The following is a 22,554-nucleotide window of genomic DNA, read 5'->3' as shown; positions in this document are numbered from 1 at the left end:
CTGCATGAAGAGGTCGTACAAATCCTATATGCAAAAGTGGAAAACTACTGAAACAGATTCTCTCACAGAATAAGTAGAAAGCGCACATAAGGAAAGATGATATGGAAGTAATCAAGAACCCAGCAGAATAAGAGTTGGAAGGGACCTTGGAGGTCTTCTAGTCCAACCATCTACTTAAGCAGTAGATACCATTTCAAACAAATGGTTGTCCAATCTCCTTAAAAGCCTCCACTGATGAAGCCACCAACAACCTCTGAAGCAAAAACAGGATATAAAGGGACATATAAAGTTGTGGTTACTAGTGAAAAAGGATGTTTGGTGGCGAAATGATTAAGTGAAGAGGATATAAAAATATAAGTGCTGAAAAAAATTAGGATAAGAGAAAGAAGTAGTGTAGGTTACATAAAGAAAAAAAGGATAGTTGTAATGAAGGTGGTATGGGGAAAAGAACAGCAAAGATTAAAAGAAGCAAAGAAAATGCAGAATGTCAATGAATGCAGAACGGCTTTAACCAAAATAAAAATATTGTTTTGGAAGTGGATCTATAAAGATCTATAAAAGTAGCTACCTGCAGAGTTAATGAAAGAATAAAAATGATGAGTAGTATTTTATTAACATATACATTGCTGGTCAGACATTTCACAGTGAAAGGTGCCAAGAAAAGCATTAAGTAAAAACAATGTACTTAAATGTAAATGTAAATTAAAAGTAACCAGCCATAAAAATATTAACAATATTCTATAGATAGTCCTTGACAACAACCAAAATAGAGTCTGCAATTTATGATAATAAATTATTGTGGTCATTAAGTTGGTCACCATGTAACCTAACTCAATTTTACAAATGTTTTTACAATGGCTTTTAAACAAGTCACTATGGTTGTTAGCAAACGATATGATCACTAAGCAAGCCACATTCTCATTAGTCCAATTCAGCATATCCAGTGGGCATTGTTTTGTTGTCTTCTTGTGACCATGGGACAATCAATCACAAATGTGACTGTTGCCAAGCCCCCCCAAATGTGGTTACATGATCATGGTGGAATGTAGTAATTGCAATTCTGAGGACAGGTCATAACTTTGGTGATTGAGCAACTGATCATTAAGCAAGGACTTGCTCTATCTATAGATTTATAGATCTATGTAAGTATAAATATCTTTATTGTCATTGTACTTAAATACAACGAAATTGGTTTTAACCTCACTGGTGCAAAACTATAACAGAAACGAAAAAAGAAAGAAAAAGAAAAAGAAACTAGCATGTGCATGGAGTGATTGTGGTTGTATTTAAAAGTCTCACAGCCCAAAGATAGAAACTATCTTTAAACCTGTTTGTTCGGCTGGCTATACTTTGATGTCTTCTGCCCGATGGTAGAAGTGCAAAGAGACACTGACCAGGGTGTGAATCATCTCTGCGTATCTTCCTTACTCTGCTAAAGCAGCGAGATCTGGCGATGTCATCCACTGGTGTCAGAGGGCAACCAATAGTTTCTTGTGCCAAATTGATCACTCTCTGTAGTGCCTTCCTGTCCGCAGCTGTTAAACCAGCATACCATACTGTAATACAATATGTGAGGACACTTTCTATGGTGGACCGATAGAAAGAGGTAATCAGCTGTTGTTCCATCTGATTTTTTCGCAGGACTCTTAAGGAAATGAAATCTCTTTTGGGCCTTTCCAATCACCAGAGACGTGTTGTTTTTCCATGAGATCTTGACTAATAAGCACTCCCAAGAATTTAAGAGAGGAAACCCTCTCCACACACACACACCCTCGATATACAGTGGGGCAGGTTCCTCTCTGTGTTTCCGGAAATGTAGCACCATCTCCTTTGTCTTACTAGTATTTAGATGCAAGTTATTTGAGCACCATGCGGATACCTTCTGGATTTCTTCTCTGTATGCTGATTCGTCCCCTCCAGTTATGAGACCCAGCACTGTTGTGTCGTTTGCAAACTTTATTATGATGTTGGATGGATCAGAGGATATGCAGTCATATGTATATAGTGAGTACAGGTATGGGCTGAGCACACAGCCCTGAGGGGAGCCTGTGCTGAGCTTCAGCGTGGAAGATGTAAAGGACCCAATCCTTATTGTTTGTGGATGATCCGTCAGGAAGTCTTTGATCCATTCACAAGTGAGGGGAGGGAAATTCAGGTCAGTCAACTTTTCAATGAGAATGCCTGGTAAGATGGTGTTAAAGGCCGAGCTATAGTCTATAAAAAGCATTCTGACATAATTCCCAGATTTCTCAAGGTGGCTCAGTGCAATATGTAGAGCAGTAATGATGGCGTCCCCTGTCAACCTGTTGCTTCTATAAGTATATAAGGTATACCATATACCGTATACTTCTATACCATATAAGGTAGTTCTGAAATGATTTGCCATTGTCTCATTCCTAAGATTGAGTGGGTGGGCATCAGGAAGTGCAGGCCAGCTGATGAGAGGTATGGGTAGATGTAGTGCTATGGAATACAGGTGGGTGGGGATGTTTTGGACAGGTGCACACTATACAGGGTAGGCGGGAGTGCTATGGGACAGGCACGTACTAGAGTACTAGTGAACAAGGGGTACTGCAGAGTAGGAGACCTCGGGGATCTCATACTCAATTTAATGGATCAATTTACAACCTTTCCTGCTCTCTTCCTGACTTTGCTTGTGGAAAACCAACAAGGGAGGTTGTGAACTTTGAACAACAGTGGAATGAGTGGATGTACCTTGAGGATTACCTGTAATAATGTGGGGTGAAAGTAAGAGAGGAAATGCTAGAAGGACTATTCTAGTGACATGTATGGAATCATATTGATATGTCCAAGAGCAGGGCTGAAATAAATATAAATATGATGAAATATATTTCATCAAGACATTGATGAAAAAGACAATACTGTGATTGTATATATAGAGGGAAAAATAAGAGTGAGCACACAAACTTCAGAGAGGGTTAATTTATTAAATTTGCCCAAGAAAGTGTTTGCAGAAGTCGAATATGAAAAATGAAAATGAATAAAACTTAGGGCCTGCTTTACTGCTTTCTGCAGGCATGAAAAGTGAATTTTTTGCTCTCCCTGAGAAATGTATTAATATGAGAACATTTACTGCATGTCAGTTGATTTAGAGAGCATATGATAAAATCAGATGCATTGATTCTATAACGCTTTGTGCAAATTTGCAGCTCAAGACTAGTTGTTGAACCTGGTGATTTGTATACAATGAAATAAAGTACATTTGAAGATTAATGACAAGGGTGTCACTCACGTGGCCGTTTCATGACATCTCCCCCTTTGTGGAGCTTGACACCCCTGGTTAATGGAATGCTTAGGAAATGTTAACATTAAAGCAGAACGATATATGATATCTCCTTGGTTTTTCAGGTACTTATGTACACATATGTAAGAAATGGGGATCTTAGAGAGCTGTGTTGATGAAAGACATAAATGTGGATGTACCTTAATATGCAATCATTTCATCGGTGAAGAGCCTGTATGATTTGCAGTGGACTGTATCACAATGAGGACACTGAAAATAAAGCTACTTGTATCGGACTTACCCAAGTTGATATAGAAAATAGTGTGAACAATTGTATGTTATATGTAAATAAAAGAAAAATTAGAACATGTAGATGAATTTATGTATCTCCGTCGACTGCTTGGTAAACATTTGAATAAATTAAACACTCTCCCAGAAACTATTATTATTTAATTTATTGGAAACCAGCACAGTACAATGGTTAAGGTGCTGCACCAAGGCCAGAGGAAATTCAATGTAAGGATTAATCTAAATTATCATTCTGGTTAATTGACACTCCTCTTAAAAAAGGAAAATCATTTACTTCCTGGTTAGGAAATAAATCTTCCAATTGTTCATATAATGCTATACCAAGACTTATTTCTAGAAAACTGCCTGAATTGGTGCAATCTGGAGGAAGAATGGAATTCTCTGCAGTGTTCCGTGTCTGGAGAGGGAATGTTTTTCACATGCTTAGTAGGCCGGTTTGCCAACCCACAAGCGGCAAGTACGTGCTATCTTTAAATAATATTAAATAATGGGTGAAAAATATGCAGGGATCATACTCAACAATGTCCTAGAAAGGGGCAAAAAGGGACTGCTACTAAGTTTAACTTGTTGCAGCTAGCCAAGTCTGATGATAGAGCAAAAAAGAGGCCACATAACCAAGTTTAACTTAAAGAGAGCAATTTACATCCTAAACATGGCTATTTCTAGATGGCATCAACACCAAAACTATATTTAGGATGTATGTGTTTTATGTTGTGCAGACTCAGAATTAGATAGCTTTTATTTAACTTCATTAGAAGTTATGCGCTTGCCTTAAAATTTAGGGACTGCCTGAATCCGCCCACAGAATCAGGGTTGAATCCTACACAGATTGTTGTAGTTAAATGCAGTTTGAGACTAAATTAATTTTGTCAAACCTAATGCTTTCCAGAATATAAAAGGTAAAGCCAGTATTTCAATTTGGCTAAACTTTGTAAACCACTTTTAATATCTGCACACAGATGATGCTGTGTAGGAGTTGAAAATGTGTAATTGGCTTATTTTATTATATTAAAGCTGGTGCCTCTGCTTTTATAAAGAAATAATGAGGAAAATGTCTTTCAAATACATCTGACTCCAGATGTGACTTTGAGCATTATGCAACCATCCCCATTAAGGGAACGTGATGTTCCCAAGGGGAAAGTTCAATTGAGGACAGGCAAATGTGTTTTAACAGATTTGTTTCCCCCACTCAATGGGGGAAACTCAATTCCATTAATCTTTATTTTTTAGGTTATAGCCAGACTAGAATCATCTGGTATGTAGTTACTGTCTCTCTCTCTCTCTCTCCCCCACCCCACCCCCTTTATTTTTTACTTCTAAGCAAAACTGCTTCTAAATGAAAATATGGCTCTCGTTAATACAAAATGAATACTGGAAGGGACCCAAGTTTGAAGAATGTTTTCCCCTTAACTAAGTAGTTTTTGCCAAACTGCCCATCCTCCTAGATTTAATGGATTAAAATTTGGCCACACTGGCTGGTAATTTTGGAAGTTACAAACCAAGCACGTCTAGAGGTATCAATTATCATTGGTGCTAATCAACACAACTGATTACTAATGCATCCACACTCTCATCAATACCTACTCCAGAGATTATAAACCTCCTTGGAATATTACTCTTTTTGACACTTCTAAATTCATGGACCAACCGCAGAGTCACCCATCAGCCTCTATGCTTTAATTCTTACTCATCATGCACTGAATGCCACAAACTGTGCATCAAGACAAGGTGTTATTTTAAAGTGACAAGTATACAACTACACTCTCTTAGGAGAGCGGCACACAATTTCAAAACATCTTAACATTGAAATATCAAAAACATTTCAGAGGTAATTGTATACTGTCAGAGCTCTTAGCAGCTGTGGATGTCAGGAAGATTATACACTTTTGCTGTCTCTCCAAGGACTTGTCATATAGTCCAGTTAATTATAATTCTGAGAGAATACCTTTTCTTGAAGAGATACAGTAGTAAATGGTTAGCCTTCATTCAACTGGCTTTCTTCCCTCTGTTTTCAGCAACTGCAGTTGTGGTCATCTTCTTTTCATAGCCATTACACTCTGGTCATAGTGAGCCACCCTCAGGTTGGCTATTGGTTTTCTAAACGGCCGTAAAAACTGACATTTTAATCCTTCTGTCTGTTCCTTTGCCAGTTTTATATATATTCCTTCCTTCCTCTAGAAGACATTAGAGCCAGTATGGTTTTCTTGATTTCTTCTCTGGTTGGGTGTAAGTAAGCAAGCAGATTCTGGGTCCCCCCTCCCCATACAATTAGTTTCCTCAGCAAAAATGCAAACTGTTTTTGTCCAGTCAAAAAGTGAGAATGATGTATCTTTCGAACTGGGACAGACTCAGGCCAACTTTTTAGATGAAACATTGAAAAGATGGTGTGAAAATTAAAATGTAATTTCTCCAACCTCCAGATGTGCTTCCAGCTTCCAGAACTCTCTATGAAAGTTCAGCTTCCAGCTAGACAGAATCCACAGCAAATGCTAATTCAGCAAATTGCAGCTAACCAAACTGCATTCTAATGGCATACATCAAATCAATAAATGTTATGATCTAATGAAATTTTAAAATTGCATTGATTTACTATGATAATATGTGCTGGATTGGATAACTTGATAATTCTATTGCAGAAAATAACTGTGATATTAATGGAATTCCAGGCTACAAATTATATGCAGAGGAGAATATAGTATTTTAGAGTAACATGAGATAACTGTTTTGCTTTAAAAGTTTACCAGAACAATATAATGATAGTAAAGAATAGGTAATATTCAGAACTGGTCTGCTTTGTTATTAACATTTTCTGAGCTAAATTTATGGGTTGCAAATATTTCATTACCATATTAGGTATTTTCATCAGAGCAGGACATTTGGCATGTGAGATTCATTGGTTAAGAAGATTTATATAATATAATCTCAAAACCATGCAGAAAATAAAACATCTTTTTTCTGTGCATCAACATCTCCAAAATTATACTCACTGTTACAAATATCAAACATATTTTAAAACACTATCATCCATCATTTACATCTTAAAAGTTTTAATATACATTCCATGAGATTTTCCTTATAATTCCATATTATTTTCTTTTAATGTTCACATACATTTTTATAGATGAAATATCATAGATTATATTCTTGTTAAAAAAAAGTAATAGAACATGACAGCACCAACCTGTCCACTGGTTCTACCAATGTAATTGTTTGATTAACCTAGTTCAACAGTTTACAATGTGTATTTACATGCAACTTCACATATTGTCATTCCTTTAGCATTTCAATTTTCATGTATAATTTTTCATTGAATTACATATTATTTGTTTAGAGTAAAAACAATGACATGCTATTAGAGACTATCTAGCTCCCTTCTGTTGGAATTCATTCATCTTTGACATTTCTCTCTTGTTCTTAAAATTAAAAAAACAATCCGGGGGGGGGGGGGTGTCTATGACAATTCGCCCTGGCCAATTGCCCACAGGACAACTCGCTACAGGACAAGAGTTACTCTAATATCAAAGAAATGGTGCAATAGAATAGAATAGAATTCTCTATTCTAGAGAAAGGAGGCAAAAGGAGGGACAAAATGAAATGTGAATAGCATAAACTATTTTTTTATTTATTTTAAATAATTAAATGGTATTATTACATTGTCCTGCGGTGAGTTGGCCATGGTGAGATGGCTGTGGCAAGTTGCCCCATTTCCCAATCCCAGGACCCTTTTAACTTAAGAAAACAAAGCTAGCATTTACTAATTTTCTGGTTGAAGCTCTATGTATCACAGCACCAGGCCTATTCTTTAGGCTTACCTTACCTAAATTCACTCTGAAGGAGGGTCTAAAATTACTAGTTGCATTTCTTCATTAACAGAAATTGAACTTTTACAACCTTTATAACGATTTAGCTTTCTCCTCCCCCAAATGTTTCAAGACCAAATATTTTAGTTCAATGCTGAATAATCTGTTTACTAATGAGCAGAGGGGGATGAGATCCTACCACATACAGTTGGTAACTTTTTCTGGTACGCATCCATTCATTTTTCATGGATATTTACATGATACTATAAACACATCAGATTATCTACCTTGAAGTTAATTTAATGACGTACATACCAAAGTGCTCAAAACAAATGAATATACCATCCTAGTAGCAACATGTACATTTTCAATATTTTTACGACACTGAATAAACTTTTTTATTTGCTATTATCAGAGTAGAAATATCATCAAAGTAAGAGTCTCTGGTTGGATCAGGTTTCCTATGGTGAGCTGTCTTCATATAATGTTATTGGACAAGGGATAAAGTCATGATGCAAGAATTTAGCAAATACAGTATGCATCATAGTTTTTGGTCTGGAGGTAAGGGCTACTGTTAGGAAAGTATGTGCATAGTACATTTAGTAGCATAGCATATAATTCTCTCCCTGTCTGCGATCTACATATTTCTAAGGGTGTGTTAAAGTAGCTACTTTATTTTTGATCAATATTAAAATAGACCTAATAGAAGATCAATCTCCCCCCCCCCAAAAAAAACCCATGCCTTTTCTCAAACGATAAACTACTTCCTCTGAGGCATGAATGATTGAAAGAATGAGTGGCACAGCTGCAATGTACACTTTCAAATGAGTCTAGTGATAAAATGTTGAATTTATGGACATACTGTATCTCAGGACAGCTATTTGTGGTGACAGTTTGCAGCCATCTGTGCCTCTGTGGAAATGATTAGAAATCATAGTGAATTGAAACCAGAAATCAACAAATACGATAACTTGACATGAGTTCATCTTTTTCATGAAATTATAAACAGTTGTAAACAGTATTTTCTTCCAATTATAATATTAAATTGATCGATGACACTTCGGTCAGAGAAGACAAGTACAGTGCAGATGTTTAAGAATGATTTGCAGGTTGTTGAGCAAGGACTTTAAAGAATGCCTATATCATCTCCTGGTACAATTCAAATAGCTCATTTGCTAGACTTTTTTTTTTAAGGGATTGTCTTATAGCCATTACACCCAAGTAAGTATCGAAAGAAACCTGAACAATTGTCAAAAAAAGGTCTAACCATATTTACAACATACAGTATAAGAAAATATGTACCATTCATAGATTCTGGCTGCATAAAATCATTTAAAAGGCCACTTGTAACACCACTTACATTACATGTAAATTTAATTGCACACATGCATACCCATTTACTTTAACTTTGGAATTTAAAGAACAGAAGAAAGCTAGAATTGGGTTCCTCTACATCACCACTTTAACACATTTTGCATTGTCCAGTAATAGTTTATTTCTATATTATTCTCTCAAAATATATTTAAACCAAAGAATAGTACTAACTCTTTCAATAAATGTTGTTCTTCTATACATCCCAATATGCAGTTATACACAAAGTAAAGACTTCATGACTGTACGTTATCTTTACAGAGCCTTTCATAATACATAAACACTTTAAGCTATGTAACATTTAAGCCAAAATAAGTACCACAGCTGAACAACTGAACATAAAAAGTCTGGCTGTAACTCTGTCCTAGACCGTTTCACTGGAATCAATCCCTCTTTGCTAGAAAGAAATTATTACATCCCATTGGAAAAATCAGGGTATGCTTAAGCAATCATAGGACCATCCTGAGACTATCAAATAGTATTGAGTACATTCTGACATTTGTTTATTTCAATATAACATTTGTGATCAGCATTCCTTCTGGCAATTTCAGGATGTTGTTGTTGTTGTCTTACAGACTGATCAAGTAACTCATAAAATCTTTTCTAAACGTTAAAATATTTCACGCGAGAACCGAATTTCTTTTCTCTTGGGAGATGTGTTCCCGTATACATTCAAACAAAATTTTAGAATCTAAAGCTACAGCAGCACTTGTTTCAAGTTAGGGTGCATGTGGTTGCAATAAAAGTATATAAAATAATAGAAATCTCTCTTAAAACACAAAGGATCTTATTATACAAATAGCATTTGTGCTGACCCATTACATAGTGGTTCAGTTCACTGGGCTTTCCAGTCGACAAACTCCTCCTTCAATTGCTACCGACTGTCCTGCCACAGCTCCATGTGGAAGCCTTGAAATGTGAGTCTGTAAAGAAATGTGAGAGTTTGAGAGCTTAAGAAGTAAAGGTGGACCCAAAAAACCACTGATTAACAAGAATCAAAGAATAAGCCTACATTCTTAAATACGCTACCAATAATTTCCACTATTCAACTCCAAGTGGCTGAGATGAGGCTGCCTTACAATTCTAGATGCACCTGCAGGGCAATTGATTATTTGGAGGAATAGGGGACTGGGTCACCTTATGAGTAACTTCTAAATGAATGAACCGACAAGACCATCACTGCCTGTTGTAGTAAACACAAACCAGCTTCTGATATCATGGTGATGGAATGCCTAAAAGGAGATACATAGGAGGCACCCTGATAGTTAAAGGAGAACAGGGTCATTATGGAAGTGCCTCTTGAGTCCAGGGGACGGTGGAAGCATAAAATAAAGAGTCAGCATAACCCCACCTTAATTACACTAGATATAAGTTGTGGAGAATTATTCTGCTATATCTCCCTACCAGCAAAAAAAAAAAAAAAGTCCTGTCCAGAAATCCAAATGGTACTATTTTCTGAGTTTGCCAATCTTTCAGGACTTGACAATTCTTCTGAATTGTGTTTCTTTAAGAATTTTCCAATGGTTTCAGTCCTGATATCAGAAATAGTGTCAAGAAATTGATGCTGGGTGACTATTCTTTAGCAACTAGGTCACTGGCTTACAAAGTCCTATAAAATTCCAAATTGACCCTCCAAGTTTTGATGTCGGTGCCATCCAATTCCCAAGAAATATTGAATACCTTTTAACATTGCCTAAATTCAGTGGTGCATTAGATGAGGGAAAATAAAATGAAATTTAATCCAAACAGAATGAAGATTCCTTTGGTCAATAAGAAGAAACTAGGTTAAGGTATTGGAGTTCAGCTTGTTCTGGATAGGTTGGCATTTTCCCCTGCAAAAAGAGGACCACAGCCAAGGATGCAATTTGATCCTCAGCCCTAACTTGATAGATAGCGAAGGAATTATGACAATTATGCCTCTGGCATAGAAACTATAACTATCCCTGAGCTGGTCTGATTGCATAGCAGTTACCCATGGCCAAGCTTCTTTATGTCTTGAGTGCTGCAATGCATTCTCTATGGGCTATTCCTGAAAAGTATTCAGAACTTGGAATTGGTGAAAAATATAGGAACAAGACTGTGAGAGTGCAGGGTGACCAAAATAGCTGCACCAAAATATCAGCACTGGTTGTGAGATGCTTTCAAGTGCAATTTAAAATGTTAAACTTTACAGCCCTAAATGATCTATAGAATATAGAGGGAATGGCTATGAGGGACAGAAGGAAGAGCCATTTCCTAGGCCTTATGATCAGATAAAAGCAGGCTGAGTCTTGAGCAAGAATGTCATACGATTAAACATTTTGGACAGGTCTCTTCCTAGTTCACATGAAGATGAAGAAAGAAGGGATGGAAGCCCATTCAGACTTAGATTATTTTGTTACTATAGCTTTGCAATATAAGTTGTATTAGCCTACATAGCAATTGGTTTTCTAGTTTGATCTACCTTGAAGGGATGACATAACTTTTCATGTTACAAATCTGTGTAGACATTAAAATCTCTAGAGAGTCCTTCTACCCTAGAGAGCAGAAGTTTCTCCTGCTTTCAGATGTCATGTACTATGTATAAAAACAGGTCCCCCTCCATCCCATTGGTTGCAGGCTCTGGAATAAATTCTCCCTAGAACCAACTTTCTCTGCTTCCTAAAAATCTGTAAAAAATTTTCACAAGATTTCTTTAAATGTTAATGCTTTCATTGTCTTCATTTTGCTCATTTCATTACATTTGCTTATTGTGTTTTTTGTAAATTTGTGTGCAATTATGAATTGCAATGCTTTTAAGGGTTCATTTTAAACATAAAGTTAGCAAATAAGTAAGAAATATACATGATTTGAAATCAAAAGGATACATTTAAGGTTCTGAACTGTATTTCCTATTCATTAATACGGAATCTTAAGATTTTAGAATTGAACAATGTTTCTTAAAAAACTGTAATATTATAGCTGAATTGAAAAAAAAGCTGAACACAGACACAACACAATTTGTTGCAAGCAATATTAAAAAGCAATATTGGTATAGAATTAAAAGTGCAGGTATGAGTTGGATGGAATTTTACACAAAACTTTACTTTAAATGTCTATTTTTCTAAGCTAAAAGAATGCAAGCATTATCAAAGTAAACACTGGACAAAAAGGTTACACAATACAGTGCAACTTGACAGTTCTGGCGCTATATGGTAGAAATGTAAACCACGTATTCCGCACATTAAAAAATATGTTTACTACTTCATGACAGACAAGTGTTTTGACTGACTTTAGCAGAAGTACAACCCATATCCATGTACACCAGTACCAATGCGTTGCTGAGAGATGAGGCCCTATGTTACCTGAAAACTGGCAGAAAAACAAAGACTTTTGGTGGTTAGCTTTTTAATTGTTGTGTAGTCACAATGGGACATTACCCATAAACATCAGGAAATGAAAGTACTTTAGAACATCTTGCACTTGAGACATTCAAAGAACACTGAGAAAAATATTGTGGATGTTTGGATAACACAAATGTCCAGTAATAAACTACCAATAATAAATTGTTAACATTAGAGAGTACTCATAAAGCCAATCTCGGGTATAAAACCTCCAGAATTAATGATCTGTGCATTGATGTCATTGAAACATTTCCATTTTCACAAAGTTCTAGAGTAGGAAGAGACTTTACAAATCATTTATGCCAGCACCCTACTCACTATATGATCCACAATAGCAAGTTAGATGGATCACCATCCAGAGTCCGTCTGAAGCCCTATAGTGAAGGGGAACTTAGCACATCATGTGGAATCCTGCTACAATAGCTGACAGTTTATGTGATCAGGACATTTAAGTACAATGACAATAAAGATTATACTTATACTTATTTCTCTGGCTATCTAATTTGAACCTCCTCCTCCATATATTTAACTTTTTCTGATCCTGCTCTCTGAGGCAAAAGAGAAATCAATCCACTCCTATGTGATAGTTCTTCTGATATTTGAAGACTGCTATTGTATTTCAATTATCCTTTCTCTTGGCTAACTATAACCAAACCCTTTAACCTTCCTCATAGAGTTTAGTTTCCAAACTTTTTGTTGATTCTAATCAGCCAAAGGTTGATGAATAAATATTACTGGGACTCTAGGTCATAGGGCCCTTAGTGGCGGTGGACATTTTGTCCACCTCTATCTTTGGCACTTACATTATAGTTCTTCTTTTCATGGACATGCCCATGTTCTCACATATTTGGGTGATATTCAATCTTCAGTTCTTTGTAGGGATACACAGCTCTCCACTGCAAACAGTGGCATACAAAGTTGTCCTTCATTTGAATTTTTTCAACAGTCTAATATTAAAATTGTTTTGAAGAATGGAAAAATATATACATTTCATGACATAAATCAAGCAAAAACTAGGGACAGATTCAGGATTCATGGCATTAACTCAAAGAATAAGGAGTACGTTTAAAATTGGTAATTATATTTAAAAACCCACCAGTTATAGTAACTAAGCACTCAAAAATTGATTAGTTTAGAACTTGAAATTCTAGTGAGTATGAATTTTGAAAAACCAAATATAAAAATCCAAGGGGAATATGATGCTCTTAACATGGATTTTAGAAATTTATCTCATCTTTGACTAAACAAGGTTTACAGTTGAAGCACAAATTATGTTATAAACAATACACATTTAGAAATAACCAACATTAGAATTAGTAAAGTCATTACTGAATAAATACAGTTAAGACTGAAACTCAAAGAAAGTATTAAATCAGAAATAAAACTGAGTTAGCTCCATTATAATGAGCGATTCTCCTTCTGGCAACCATGTACAGCATTTGAGACACAAAAGAGTGTGTATCCCATAATAATAAGCACTTCCATTCCTACCACCCATACATAAACCCACAATGAAATTATACCACAAATTCTTCCCTCAAGTGCTCACTTAAGTCTCTCTATAATCTCCAAGATCTGAATACAGATTTTTCTACATTACTTTTTCAAAGAAACACACTACTAATTTTAGGAGGCATCACATCGAAAGACAGAAATGATACAAATGAGTTAAACTGAACTGTGGCCCAAAATAACATTTCTACAAGCAAATGAATTCTTTCCTTCCAACCAGCCATTTCCCATCTTCCTCCTCAAAAGTGTATTTTAAGACTGCCTAAATATGGTTGATGGAAAAGATACAATAGATACACTTATAAACTCTGTGAATTATTATTTTAAATGAAACCATGATTGTGAACCATTTATAAATTAAGCAACTCTTGATGTTGTCTTCTCTTACACTTTCCTGGAAAACAATTATTGTCAAGGGATAAACTGCCAACTATGGTGGTTAGTCAAAGATAAAGAAAGCAGGTACTTGAAAATAAAGTGACATTATAGTAAGCATTCAAGAAAAAGAAAAATCAATAAACATGTGAAGTGCAGTTTGTTAATTGACACATGCAAAAATTACTAGATTTTTCTCCTAAAATTCCCCAGTCAGATCTAGAACGAAATATACATTCTTCTAAAATATACAGAATTTGGCTAACAACTCCCAAGACATTTTAAATATCACTTTAAAAATAAAAAATTCCATCTGTTGAATTTTCAGATGTCCAACAAGTGCTTGTCTAAGAAACTTGAGAGATGTTAAAAAATACAACAGATGTACCATGTATATGGATGGTAGAATCAAATAGGTACCTATTTAAATAGGAAAGTTCATTCAAACATAAATCATGCACACTCAATACGAAACAGTGAGAAATACAGGTTTGTCATCTCTTTCGCAGTTGTGTGTTAGTTGCAATGGGAATTAGTGTTCTAAAAACAATGATTGAGCATTATTAGGGCAATCGGCATAGCACTTCTGTTTTATCTTGATGTACTCACTTCGTGTTTTTGTTCAGGGTTTTTAAAATAGTACAATGTAAGTTGAACTTTCCTTGTTATTACTAAGTTTTCACATCTTCCAAGATCACAGAATTCTACCTTTTCCAAGAGCATTTTATTTGTTGATCTTCGTAGGGACCAAACATAGCATTTGTGGTTCAAGAAAACATTTGCAACCATAGGTTCAAAGAAAGAGAAGAGAGAGAGGGATTAACACTGCTGCGGGAAGGTCACTAACATAATTTAAAAGTGAACCAAGAAGAGCAGCTGCATCTTTCAGCCCAATCAACTTGGCCAGCTGGAGAATTTGCCAGCAGTATGAAAACAATGCACACCAGATGTCCAATGAAAGATCTACAAGTAAGAAAATAAAAGATCTCTGGGCATAACCCTGAGCTATTAGTCTTTTTAGCATCTAGGTCACAGTGAGCATCATCAAAACAGATACAAGTATAACACAGACTTTAGGGGGATCGCATTACTTCTAATATTTCATTTAGTTCTGTGCCAGAAAAATAATGATTTTCTCTCACAGCATACAAAATCCCTAAGATCCTCTGAAATTAATGGGTTTTTAAAGATATAGATGTTATACCATTAAATACTGAAAGAAATCATAAAGGGGGAGAATGTGAAATGCAAACTTTGTTTTCTGAAAAACAAAGAGAATGAGAAATTATTTTTAAAACCCAGCTAAGAATAGAAGTGGTATGAGCCTACATGAGAAGCTCTATACAGGTAGTCCTTGGTTTATAACAGTTCATTTAGTGACCATTTAAATTTACAACAGCACCGAAAAAAGTGACTTATGACTGTTTTTCACACTTAGCATCCCCATAATCATGTGATCAAAATTCAGACCCTTGACAACTAACTTGATTTATGACATCGGCAGTATCCAGAGTCATGTGATCACCTTTTGTGACCTTCTGACAAGCAAAGTCAATGGGGAAGCCAGATTCACCTTAACAACTGCAGGAATTCACTTAACAACTGTGGCAAGAAAGGTTGTAACATGGGGCCAAACTCACTTAACAATTATCTTGCCTACCAACAGAAATTTTCGACTCAATTGCGGTCATAGGTTGAGGACTACCTGTATTGTAGTGTAATAGTACAAACAAACAAGACAATTACAAATGACCAAATTGAACAATTGGAAACTGAAATGATCCTAGTTTGCAGCTTTAGTAATTTAAATAACAGCTTGCAAATATAAAATTGGGCTTTAGGCATGCCCACAGTATTAGTTTTGCTGGGAGTTGTGGTTGGCAACATCTGGAAGCCACATAGTATGCACCCATGCTGTAAGGAAGCTGGCCACAATGGCCTAATTAATGGGCCATTCAGTGGACAAGTTTATTTTTCTTAGCCATTCTGAAAGTAAGTCTACTTTTTTTTCTCCACCAATCCACTCTTTCGTCCAGCTCATTAAAACTTCATGACCTCAATTTCACCTCAGTTATGCATCTAACTTTTGATAGCATTTCCTCCCTCTCATGCAAAGCATAGTTTGTGGTCAAAGTTCTGGAGCAGCTTGAACTTGAGCAAGTAGTAACGGCAAAAAAAAAAAGTTTTCTGCAGAATCCTTTTAGTGTAACCTTTTTAGCTATTCATTTTCCATTTGTTTATTATAGCTATTTCAATTATGCTATCAAAAACAGGCCAGTTCAAACATCATGGTTTGGCAACTTGGAGCATTCTGTGGGCACAACCATGAAAGAGAGGAGAAACAGCATGAGCCACTTGGCATCTCACAGATATAAACCATAGTTTGGCCATGCTACCTGAGTTGCACAAGAGTTTCTGTGGCCATGGGAAGCCACATGACAAATTAAACAATGGAATTAACTTTTCTTCAGCTACTTTATTTTTACTTCGGTATAGGAACAACTTAAAACCAGCCTGCTGAATAAAGTAAGGCATTCATTTTTAAGCGGCAACTAGTTTTCACAAGTTACTCTTCGTGGCTTACCTTAGCTTTGCCATCCTGTGCTGACATATATCCCACACACATGCTTTCTGTTGTATGACTCCACAGAAACTCTACTATGAAGAGAGAGAAAAAGTGTTTATTTACTAACTGAAGTATCCTATCTATTTTCCCAACAAAGTGCTGAAAAATAAGAAGCAAGAGCTTTGAAATAAAACTGGATGGTTGTTTGAAAAGTGTTTGAAAGGCATCAAATTTATTAGAGAGAGAAATACGTAGACTGGCCTATTGGCTAAAGAAAACCACCTTGAGTTCCATGTTCCAGTGCTTGAATGCTAGAAACACCGAAGCTATTTTTGATTCTCTGTGCCATCCAAGGCAATTTTTAGACAGCAAGGAAATGTTTCTGCTGTCTACATTAGCAGCTTTTTTTGGGGGGGGGGCGCAGCAAGTCCTTATTTGCTGGAAGGAAAAAATCTCATGGCTCCTTTTTTTTAAAAAAATGAGAAGTTGCTCAAAATCATCATGTTGCCCCTCCTTCTATTTTTACCCTATAAAGAAAGAGGAATGATTTCTATCCTAGAAAACTGACTCACAATTAGTCTGCCCCAGACAATTTCATAATTTTAGGTGCACCTCTTCTTTTATACCTATTTCAGAAACCGAGATGTAATTAAAATGTAGTAAAATTTCTTCAGAAAACAAATTAATAGGCCATGGGTTGGTAAGTATTTAAATTCTGCACTGTTTTCTATTTTGGTTTTTCAAGTCATAGAGGTATAATCTGATTATTAGATTTAATGATAACTGGATAACTTATTTGAAGCTCATTTCTCATACTTACCTAATAGAGATTGTTTATCTTGTGAAGTGTTGGGCTCTACAGAACACCTACAAGAGCGGAGAACTATCACTCCTCCCAGAACACCATCTTCATTGGCTAAAAAAGGTGAACCTGTGGAGAAATGGGAGGCAAGGAGAGAATTACAGAAAATTAATCTTTTTTTAAAATGAATGTTGGCTGTCTCCCAATAATGCATAAAACGTAAGAAATATAACCCACTGCCTTACTCCACCTGCAATGGATCAGACTGAACGATTCCCTTCCACTCACTGAATATTTTTTGAATATATCAGATAACTGCAAAAATGAAATTATTGCTAACTAACCATACATTTTTATTATGCAGTAGTTCTAAGGCAGGCAAGACAGTTCAATATGGCATAAAATTCATCTTGTCATAACAATGTTATGATAAAAATATCATCACAATATTTTGTCTTTTGTTTTCCTTCATGCGTTTAATTTGCCTATTTCAAAGATACAAATCAAATACTGTCAGGATACTATCAGTATAATTTGACAGTATCAGAAAAAGCAAGCTTCTCCTGTCAAGCTGTACTAAAGGATGATGGATCACACAAACACTTAAAGTGAAGAATTTCAACTATTTTCAAACATTATGGTCTTCAGGGGAAGACAATAGCTACTATACCCACAAAAAGGACAATTCATCTAAAATTAAACAATATGTCATAATATATTGGGCCTATAATGCGAACTTTAAAGAAAGCTGTCCAAAGCCACTGCTATTTGTAATACCCTGCCCATTACGCTGAGAAATTCCTTTGAAACACTGGAAAAATGAGGAAAACACAACTGCTTCGCAAATGTTCCTTTCAAATTCGAAACATACTTTTAAAAGGTGCTACATCAGAAGTTGTAATTAATTTTAAATTAGCCAACTAAAACTTATGCATACCACTTTTTATTTTCAGTTTCAAATAAATGTCATATATTTTAAAATGTGGAAAGAATTTTATGGTTACGCCACAAGATTAAATGCAAATGTAACAAGTCAGTTAAGGGCAGAGAGTCTTTGATCACACATTTGTTAAATATTCATTGCCCGCATATCAAGCAACAATAGTGGAAGACCCTATATATTCCTCTGAAGACTATATATATTCCACTGATTCGTATGTATGTATGTATGTATGTATGTATGTATGTATGTATGTATGTATGTATGTATGTATGTATGTCCAAATATGGGAGGGAGCATACTGCTTCCCTTTTGCCCTTCAGCTCCACCTTAGGAGCCTTCCAGGCCAAAACCATTTTGTATTGAATTTTTTTTGCTGATAAATAAATGAAGGGAGACTAGTATAGATCTATTTCGAGCTATTATAAAATAGATCTAGTCTCCCTTCATATATTTATCAGCAAAAATATATATATAATATGCATATATAAAATCCCACTTTTAAATCACAACCAACTTCAGCTGCATCAACTAATTTTACCTGCAGTGGTTAGATTGAAAGATGTCCTTTCACTCACAGAATGCTTTCTTTCGGGACCTAGTTATTTGCAGGATCGCATTCTACCCCATACATCCCTGCGACCAATCCGCTCTCACAGAGAGGGCCTCCTCTGGGTACCATCCGCTAAACAGTGCGGGCGGGCGGTGCCTAGGAGTAGGGCCTTCTCTGTGATGGGCCCAACCCTCTGGAACGACCTCCCCCCCCCCCGATATTAGAACCACCTCTGATCTCCGCTCCTTCCGCAAGAAACTCAAGACCCACCTGTTTCGAGTAGCTGGTCTGGCCTAATTATAATTATAATCGTAACTGTATTTAACATCTATTACAAACCTTCCTGGATGGCTTTTTAAATTTTATATTGGGGTTTTAAACGGGTTTTAAAATTGTTTTTTAAGTATTTAAATTGGTTTTGGGATTTTATATACAGACAGTGTGTGTGTGTTGTTTCTGCTCTATGTCTTATGTTATTTTCTGTTGTTTTGATTATGAATGGTCTGTACACCGCCCCGAGTCCCTACGGGGAGAGGGGGCGGTCTATAAATTAAATAAACTATAAACTATAACTATAACATCAGATAACTGCAACAATGAAATGATTGCTAACAAAGATACATTTTTGTCAGGTTGTACTCATAGTTTTAAGATAGGCAATATATTTCAATATGGTCTAGAATTAATCTTGTGTTGAAATTATTTTTTTTTCTTGTGTTTGTTTTTCTCCATATGTTTAATTTACTTTAATCACTGTAATTAAGTACTTTTTTTAATACTGGAGTATCAGTGATGTATTTTTTTCTTTGCTACACAAACAAAACAGTCTGTTATACATTCTTTACTTAAAACAATAGTAGAAGGATGTGCTAAACATTTGACTTTCATCTTGTGCTGCTGAGCAAGAAAATATTTCATCATTTTACAACCATAAAATGTGCATTAGGAGATAGGGAAAAGAGGCTACCAGAAGGCCCTGGCGGAACATGAGAAAATGAGGACCAAAACAACACTGATGTTCTATGGAGCTTAGTGAAACCCAGCAGCTATTCAAAAGTATTCTGTTAACCTAGTTTTTCAAATATACTCAGTTTCTAGTAAAAGAAACATTTAAACATTTCAAAAGTTGTAAGGTAATTACTTCATCTACATTTGCAAAAAGTTCCATAAGTTTTAGAACAACTAGATTTCCGCAAAGGCTTACTAGGCAATTCTTTCTCTACTATCTGTACTTAACTAGCTTATGAACTGAGTAGAGTAAGCTATAACTATTACCCCATATTTTTTTTCTGCTCCTTTACAGAAATACATATACAGGTAGTCTTCAATTTACAAAGGTAATTGGGACTGGAATTTTCATTGTTAAACTATGGGGTTGAAAAGTGCAACACCACATGATTGCACTGCTTAGAGACAGAAATCCAGAAATCCCCATTGTCGTCATTAACCAATTCCCACTAGTCATTAGGCAAGTCCTATCCCAATCCAAGTCATTCCTGGCTTGGTGCCCCCTAGTCCCGAGCCTCAAAATGTAACAGGCTACCTCCTTTTGAACTCCCACTTGCCTATCTCCCCCGCTCCATTTGTGCTCTTTTGGCCATCCTGTGATCAGTAGGCCATAGTGGTAATGGTAGCACCAATGATGCTGGAGCTGAAATGGGGTTTGGGGCCTTTAGCAGTCTCAGCCAGCGGTCGCTGCCATCCCCCAGACCTCTACTTGATGGACGGGGTGCCAAGAACCTGAATTTTCATCACATGATTCCTGGGGTGCTGCAATGGTCGTAATTTAGAGGCAATTTGTTCAGTGTTGCCATAACTTCAAACAGTCATCAAACAAACTGTTGTTAAGGAATGACGACCTATCATCAATTTTAAAAATAACCAATGAACTGTTTTTTGGAAATAATCTCCCTCTCCTCTCCCTCCCAAACAACAGATGTAGACTTTGATCTAAAGAGGTTATAAAACACTATTTTGGAAGTTTAGCTATTAAACATTTCTGGATTGCACTATAAACTATCATACGCATGAAAAAAGGCACTCAGATTGCCATAGTAATGTTGTAAGGATATTTAGTATTTACATAAATAAATATAAAATCTTTGACAGCCAGTTTGGCATAGTGATTAAGGCATCAAGCTAAAAACCAGAAGATGACAAAGTTTAGTCCTGCATGGCAATCTGCAAGGACTAGTCTAGTAGCCATCAAGAGTCAACACTCACCTGAAAGATGAATATATATATAAATATATACTGACCTCTATAGTACTTCACCTTTTCAAAGCTTCTAGGCATATGGAAATGTATTAACAAGGAACCTGAAGCATGAATATTTTTTTCATCATGCGAACATTCCACACTGTAATTCATACGCATGAGATTATCAAAAATGTATTTTTGCAAAACAGTGCATGCATTATTAAAGAAAAATAGCTGAGGTTTTTAAGAGTTTGAAAATACTTTACACGCAGTTCTAAAGAACTACGCATATTTCAATTGTTAGGCTCCCAAACCAGCCTGCAAATAGAATAAACATTTACTGAGAAGCTTGCATTCCACAAACTTGGCTGAATTTGAAAGGAATAGATGAGGTATAAAATCCTCTGTTCTGTCTGAAAGATACTTATGTTTACAGAACACTATTTTCATTCTACATCAGAGTTGTGTATTCCATCTTTTATCTTTATTAAACCAAAGGTAACCTACACAAAAACAGTGTAATTCATGTATTCCGCTTCTAATCCAACCAAGTCAAATGTCCTGTTAGCTATAAAAATAAGATGAAGAAAACACAGCTGCTACTAGGGTGGTCTTTCATGCACTTTTTAATAAAATTCTGAATATTCACCCAGGTACTCTCAAGTAAGAAGGAATATTTATATCCCTCTCTGGGAAGTTTTATTTTGTGATAATAAGTAGATAAGAAAAAGATAAAACTCTGATGATAAAGAGAACAAAAGTCATGATGCTATGAGCAGGCTACTAGCCTACTTCATTCATGGTTATTTGTCAGAGATGTTAAATTTACACTATAAATTGCAGTTCAAGCAACTACTCTTATCAGTAAAAAAATAGAATATGCCCAGTATTTTTGCATTACCAGTTAGGTGTACTTTTGCAAAATGTGGTATTGATTTTGAGATCTGACAGCTTTTAACAAAACCCATGCAGTAGATATAGGCTTTTTTTTGGGATCAGATGGCATGTCTTTAAAAACATTGATACTGAATGATGTTATACATAAAACAATCCTTTTTTAGCATTTCAGTAGCTTTAACTGTTTACCATTTCTATAATCCAGCATACTAAAAAGGCACTGTTGTATCCATATATTTTGAATTATGTCTCTTCAATTACTTTTAAAGATAGTTCTCGACTATCCAAATTCTGATCACATGACCATGGGGACACTGCAGTGATTCTACGTCCCGAGGAGGATTTTTCAGTGTCATCATAACTGAGTAGTAGTTATACAAATGGTGATAAGTTGAAGACTACCTGTATTAAAAACATGTTAATACTTTGCAATTAGGATAGAGAACAGCTATTTTATCTATAAACCAATGTAATTACTATTGATAGTAGATAAAATAGAGATTACAGATAAGAATTGATATTTCATATATTTTAGATTATTAGAACAAAAAAGGGGAACCAAAACAACATTTAAAAAGCATATTTAGATAAAATAATACACACATTCATATTATATCTTTTGAT

The 22,554-nt window shown here is 35.6% G+C and overlaps 1 protein-coding gene across 5 annotated transcripts in view; it reads right to left on the bottom strand.

Annotated features, from left to right (window-relative positions):
* Positions 1 to 3,671: 3,671 nt before the first annotated feature.
* Positions 3,672 to 22,554, bottom strand: part of TASP1 (taspase 1) — a 54,709-nt gene continuing 35,826 nt past the window's right edge. For 4 of the 5 annotated variants that reach the window (XM_081945217.1, XM_081945219.1, XM_081945218.1 and 1 more), the window contains 3 exons: positions 17,360 to 17,470; positions 16,558 to 16,631; positions 3,672 to 9,647 (listed from right to left, as the gene is read on the bottom strand). In XM_081945217.1, the coding sequence (XP_081801343.1) occupies positions 9,555 to 9,647; positions 16,558 to 16,631; positions 17,360 to 17,470 (278 nt within the window). In that variant the 3' untranslated portion in view covers positions 3,672 to 9,554. The remainder of the gene's footprint in view (positions 9,648 to 16,557; positions 16,632 to 17,359; positions 17,471 to 22,554) is intronic. The other variant, XM_081945220.1, reaches the window with a different exon arrangement.

This window comes from Natrix helvetica, assembly GCF_964273705.1.
Source record: "Natrix helvetica genome assembly, chromosome: 2".
NCBI classification, from domain to species: domain Eukaryota; kingdom Metazoa; phylum Chordata; class Lepidosauria; order Squamata; family Natricidae; genus Natrix; species Natrix helvetica.
The sequence above is the reverse complement of the archived record's forward strand: the minus strand, read 5'-3'. Positions and strand labels throughout refer to the sequence as shown.